This window comes from Limulus polyphemus, unplaced genomic scaffold (assembly GCF_000517525.1).
Source record: "Limulus polyphemus unplaced genomic scaffold, Limulus_polyphemus-2.1.2 Scaffold1965, whole genome shotgun sequence".
NCBI lineage: Eukaryota > Metazoa > Arthropoda > Merostomata > Xiphosura > Limulidae > Limulus > Limulus polyphemus.
Genome location: NW_013667575.1, coordinates 128,128 through 135,135, shown reverse-complemented (window position 1 = coordinate 135,135; position 7,008 = coordinate 128,128). Strand labels below are relative to the sequence as shown.

The following is a 7,008-nucleotide window of genomic DNA, read 5'->3' as shown; positions in this document are numbered from 1 at the left end:
CATATTCTTGATTATTTGGGTTTATTGTACAATATATTCAAGTATTTGTGCATATTCTTGATTATTTGGGTTTATTGTACAATATATTCAAGTATTTTTGCATATTCTTGATTATTTGGGTTTATTGTACAATATCTTCAAGTATTTGTGTATATTCTTGATTATTTGGGTGTATTGTACAATATCTTCAAGTATTTGTGTATATTCTTAATTATTTGGGTGTATTGTACAATATCTTCAAGTATTTGTGTAAATTCTTGATTATTTTTTCTATAATCAACTCGATTTCTCATTTCATTCGAACATTAATTCTAAATTCATACAATAAATCAAAATCACTAAAATAAATTTAAAGAATCCCCGCCTCTCTTTCAATAATTTCAACTATTTCTACTTAGATAGCACAACTATTGTTTGTACGTTGCTAAAGGCAAAGCTTTACAATTGGCTATCTGTGTTCTGCTCACCACGAGTATCTAAACCCTAATTTTAGCGTTATAAGCCCTCGGACCTGTCTCTGAGATGCCGGAGACGGCTGGCGAGTAAATAGTGAAGTTAGCGATATATATCAGTAGAAAACTGGCTTGAAATCTACGGGTTGCGGGTTCGAACAGGCAAAATTTCTGTCTTTATCAAAACGATTTGATAGAGGGTTGTATACTACTGTGGATGGACGAAGCCTTTATTATTATAGTAGAGAATAAATATTATAAATTGGTAGAGACTTACACAGATAATCTTATAGATAAAACGTTTTCTGAATTATAATACGATAATGAATTATTCCCAATTACAACAACATAACGTCGTTCCTTGCATTGGATTTTCATAAGGATGACTTACAAATTTTTAATGCAGCCTTCCACACCCTAACCAATCTGAAGACCCATAACGTTAACAACCCGGTTTCGATTATTGTGTAGTTTTGTTCTTAACAACAAACAAACTAAAAAATGTGCTTTTAAATCACACTCAAGATCAACACAGCTTTGGATATTTTTAATTTGCTTTAGGTATTTGAGATGACTGATTACCATTTCATTTAGTTTTTTTTTTTCTGGTGAAAGGATTTTCCCTGTAATTATGTATTATCGTTTTGATTTTTTGCTTCTCATTAATTCTATTACTAATTTCTTGGGAGAGCTTTGATTTGCATCCTTTTGTGTTCTGCTCGAGATGTGAGATTTGTATTAACCAAAGTTTACGTGCGCTCGTTTCTGCGCATGTCACAAGGTTTTACTCAGTTACATATAAAATTTAATTAAGCAACTTGAAGATAAATGTACGTCAATAAAATTAGCATTATAATTTACGTTAAATTCAAAGTTTTATAGTATCTAAGTTTTAATTCCTTTATTCAAAAGAACTTTAAAGGAAAACTCATAAACTTCAGTTTAATTGTCACGTGACACACGATTTCACAGAATCCAAATTTTTCGTCTTTGTAACTTTACCACTTCTTCACGTACACTATACTTCTATGTATAGACAGAATTATATAAGAGGGTCAGCGAGTAAAGCTGTAAGGGTTGTTTTGATTAGCTGTATTGTTTAAAGTTGAATGTTCTGTTAAATATCATCATCCAATGAGCTCACGTTTGTTATACGTTAGTTAAAAATATTTATACTGCTGATTAGTTAGGATTAGTTGAACACAAGCTATAAGTCGAGAGCACGGTATCGTTCATGTTCCATTAAGTATTGGTCGACTGTCATATATATATATATTTATACTAAACCTTTGTATTATTTATCCGTTTGAAGCTTAATCGTAATTAGTAACGCCTTAATGCAGCTTCTCGAAAAATATAAAAATTTGTTCTTTAGATTACATCCCACTCTTTTTTTTTTATCAGGAGCAAAAATAAATCGGTCCGAAAAAGCCTTACGTCCATTTGAATTAATTTAAGATACTGGCTAATGTGTTATATAATTTGACGAAGCTTTTGTCTTCTGGTTCAAATGTATTATTTGTCATTCTGCCAGAATACAAAAAAAGAAAAAACACCCCACCCACCCCACCCCCCAACAGAAAAAAAAGAGTTAAACTTAGTTTTTTCTACCATTTTATTTTGTGTGAAACAAAAAACTCGAAGATAATTGGATCATTGAGCAGATACTCATGACATCTGGAGAGTAAAGACGTTATTACGATGCATACATTCCTGTAGCACATGATAAAGTAAGTATCACGACATAACAAATAGGAATGATAGACCCCAAATTAAGAAACTTAATATTGTTTGTTTTGGGGTTAATCCACACTCAGTGCGGGTATCGCAACCCCAGAGCCGCCGAGAGTTATTCCTGGTCCGATAGTTACTCATGACATCTGGAGAGTAAAGACGTTATTACGATGCATACATTCCTGTAGCACATGATAAAGTAAGTATCACGACATAACAAATAGGAATGATAGACCCCAAATTAAGAAACTTAATATTGTTTGTTTTGGAGTTAATCCACACTCAGTGCGGGTATCGCAGCCCCAGAGCCGCCGAGAGTTATTCCTGGTCCGATGGTAATCATGTACATATGAACCCACATAATATCAGTCAACTATAAAATGAAACTTTCCGAGCCTTTTTCATGGTAAAGTTTTTAATGCACTCTAAAAAGTCAATTTTTTACGGGCCTTCTTATGAGAGCGGGCCCAGGGGTAGTCCCCCCGTTACCCCCTATCGGCAGTTCTGCGCTACCAGATTTTTAGCTTAAGAAACTTTTAGACTTACCTCAAAAACCGAATTGCATTTAGAAGTTTTGTGCTTATTCCCGAACTTTGTTTTACTGCTGTTTTTCTTAAGTCGATTTAGGTGATTTTAGTTACTAGTGCCGACAAGTGTTTTTCTTGGAGAGTTGTGTGTTAATGAAAATAGCTATTGCATAAGTTTTTTACTCTGAAAAGTATTTTTAGCTCAACTACGTTGCACTGGAATAGTGTTGACGTTCCGGTTATGACGTCACGCCGTTCTAATTACCATACTTGGAAATATGTAAAATAACAACAACAATGAAACTGTCACAGGACACAAGCTATGATAGAACAAATATATGTTGTTCGTGTCACTTCATGTAACTGTAACGGATTAAATGAAAAGAACTCAACGCCTGTTTTTAATAAGATCTACACGGTGATCCAAAACTAACTTTTTTGTAAATAAGATTTAGTTTTACAAGTGGCGTGTATGCGACCTGGTCACGTCCATTCTTCAACAACTCACGTATAAAATTATTCTATTTTATAGAATTGTATCATTAAAGTGCTTAGTAGAGAAGAATAACAATAGATAAGTTAACTGTGGAACGTTGTTGTTGTTGTATACATTTATACTTGCTTTAATATGTATCAGAATTCACAGAATATATCTTACTTTATAAAATTGAAACCTGAAACATTTAACTTTGTTTTACCATTGGTTCCGTTTAATTTACGTCTAAGATAATATCTTAGTAAATGGATATATTATCAAAATAATATCTTAGTAAATGGATATATTAATGAAATAATAAATCAGTAAAATAATATCTTAGTAAATGGATATATTAATAAAATAATAAATCAGTACAATAATATCTTAGTAAATGAATATATCAATAAAATAATAAATCAGTACAATAATATCTTAGTAAATGAATATATCAATAAAATAATAAATCAGTAAAATAATATCTTAGTAAATGGATATATTAATAAAATAATAAATCAGTAAAATAATTTCTTAGTAAATTAATATATTAATAAAATAATAAATCAGTAAAATAATTTCTTAGTAAATTAATATATTGATAAAATAATACACCAATAAATGACTAAAATAATATCTTAATAAATAAATATCTCGATAAAATAATACATCAATAAATCAGTACAGTAATATCTTAGTAAACTGATATCTTCGTAAATTATAAAATAGGGAAATTAGAAAACATTAACTTATCCTTACGTATCATTTTTTTTTGTATTCAGGTTCAATCACTTTCTCATTTCAACTCAAGCTTCACGATGGCCGACTTAAGGTAAGTATTATGCTTGTTATTTACACAGAACGAAGCATTTTGTTTGATCATAAATATTCACCCACAAACACACTTACACAGTGGCTCTGAGCGTAGTATTAATAATTAATATACCTTTTGAGTTTTACCTAAGTGTTGCTCCATTCGATAGTATTGTAGTTCACATATTTGTGATACGCTAAACACAAATTAAACGTTAATAAAATCGAAAAATACAAAACAATACGTGTATATAGTTTCGTTTTGAGTTTACTTACTGATAAAGTATATTTTAATACAACTTACAGCTTTTACAAAACGTTCTTTACTGCAAAAACTTGTGTATTTGATAATGATCGCACCAGTAATCGAAACGTCGTACCTGTTCTAATAACTAATCTTACTTACTGTAAAAGCTGTAAATTGTAATAAAAAATACGTGTATTTGGTTCTTACAGGTTTGCTCAGACACGTCAGTAACCTTTATCTCTGTAAAGTTCTAATTGTCACAGAAAGTTATTCCTTTTCTTTATTCTAAAAATGCTTACTTTAGCAGCTACTTTTTAAAATACAACAATTCTATCGCGTCAGTCTTAAAAGCAAATAAACTAGCAAAAATATTTCAATTTACTTGACAAAAAGACTTACCCTTCAATTCTGAGACCGAAAACTGCAGTAATATTTATGGTTTTATTCCTTAATTTGACGCAGGAAATAAGAGTGTTGCTTCTACAGTTACTGAATAGATGTTAGGAAATACCACGGTACTCTGTTTCCATGACAGCAGTTATTTAATCTATTGTATGTTTATGGGGCTCCAAAGCTCCCCAAAACTTGTCTTAAGTTGATGTTTTATCACAGGTACTATAAATTCCTTCAGTAGGTTTTGATAATCTGAAAGAACATTATAACAAATCACATAAATCTTGATTGTTCGTTTGTTTGAAGTTAAGCACAAAGCTACACAATGGGCTATCTGTGCTCTGCCCTGTTTTGATTTTAATACTTCAATAAAAACATATCTTATCAGCTCTCAAAATGAAGTATACTAAAATAAAAGAGTATTTTCGATGAGTGTTAAATTTATTGTAGTACACAATAATTTCAACAAATGATTTTACATACAAAAAAAATCATACATAAACTAAAAACAACACTTCTTAGTTAGATATGTAACCAAACCTATCAATGCAAATTAACGTAATATCTCAAATAATATTAAGTTTATATACAACAAAACCAACGTTTAATTCACCTCAAAATGTAAAACTATTTCCGCCATGGAAAGTTAAGACTAGCTCAGAACCTATAATGCTGTTCAAACACACCTCATCTACCGGAAGAAATATAATAAATTCGAAAAGTTCCCTTTCTACTTCAGGGATTGTACAAGTAATTACCTTTTCTGTTTGGTAAATTTTTCTCAAATGATTGAAGCAAAACAATTTCAATGTCCAAAATGATGCATTTCTTTTACTCTTTATTTAGAACTTCCTCTACGATTATATATTTCATTAAAACTATTAATTTACCTTTTATCACATTATCTTAAGAGTGTAGTTAAAAATATCTGGGTTTCTTGTGGTGACAAATAAACTTATACAAATATAATAGATGTGTCTGGTGGGTATACATCAAATGCGATGGTAAATAGCTATGTCTGGTGGATATACATCGAATGTGATGGTACATAGCTGTGTCTGGTGGCTATACACCAAATGTGATGACAAATAGCTATGTCTGGTGGCTATACACCGAATGTGATGGTAACTAGCTATGTCTGGTGGGTATACATCAAATGTGATGGTAACTAGCTATGTTTGGTGGCTATACACCAAATGTGATGGTAACTAGCTATGTCTGGTGGGTATACATCAAACGTGATGATAAATAGCTATATCTGGTGGCTATACACTAAATGTGATGGTAAATAGCTGTGTTTGGTGGGTATACACCAAATTTGATGGAAATAGCTGTGTCTGGTGGCTATACACCAAATGTGATGGTAAATAGCTGTGTCTGGTAGGTATACATCAAATGTGATGGCAAATAGCTATGTTTGGTGAGTATACATCAAATGTGATGGTAAATAGCTATGGCTGGTGGATATACATCGAATGTGATGGTACATAGCTGTGTCTGGTAGGTATACACCAAATGTGATAGCAAATAGCTGTGTCTGGTGGGTTTACACCAAATGTGATGGTAGATAGCTATGTCTGGTGGGTATACATCGAATGTGATGGTACATAGCTGTCTCTGGTGGGTATACACCAAATGTGATGGTAAATAGCTATGTCTAGTGGGTATACACCAAATGTGATGGTAAATAGCTATGTCTAGTGGGTATACACCAAATGTGATGGTGAAATGTCATTTCACACTTAAGAGTCCAGTGAATGTTGTTTTCTTTTTGAGGAAGGTTACATTGGATCCATACTAGACAGGACGTAAGCTGCTAAACGAAGAATAATGAAGTTATCAAAAGAGTTACTTATATTTTATATCATACTTGTGCACACATTTGACCGGTTTTAGGTCAGCCGTATGCGCTTGAACAAAGAAAATCCTTAATAAATTAGTAATAATAAGTCATGATTTCTCAATCTCTGATCTACTTTCTTCATTCTTCATATAGCGCTTTTTATATATTAACTAAAAAGTATGATCTAACAGCAAATGACACGACCTTCATCTCGCCGGTAGTGTCGTGAAGATGGAATGAATACAATAATTCAATATCACATTTTTACTAATTGTGTTTACGAAATTTACATTTACTTCGTTTATTTTTTCAATTACTTATTTTTTCTATTGTTACGATAAACATTATGATCCACGGAATTTACTCTAGAATTACCCCTTATCCTTATTGAATTTACTCTAGAGTTACCCCTTATCTTTGTTGAATTTACTCTAGAATTATCCCTTATCTTTGTTGAATTTACTCTAGAATTACCCCTTATCTTTGTTGAATTTACTCTAGAATTACCCCTTATCTTCGTTGAATTT

General features: G+C 31.5%; 1 protein-coding gene across 3 annotated transcripts in view; it reads left to right on the top strand.

Moving 5' to 3' along the window:
- LOC106465506 (troponin I-like) overlaps nucleotides 1–7,008 on the top strand; it is a 28,864-nt gene that overhangs the window by 2,904 nt on the left and 18,952 nt on the right. For all 3 annotated transcript variants that reach the window (XM_013925733.2, XM_013925732.2, XM_013925734.2), the window contains exon 2: nucleotides 3,968–4,017. In XM_013925733.2, coding sequence (XP_013781187.1) covers nucleotides 4,004–4,017 — 14 coding nt within the window. In that variant the 5' untranslated portion in view covers nucleotides 3,968–4,003. The remainder of the gene's footprint in view (nucleotides 1–3,967; nucleotides 4,018–7,008) is intronic.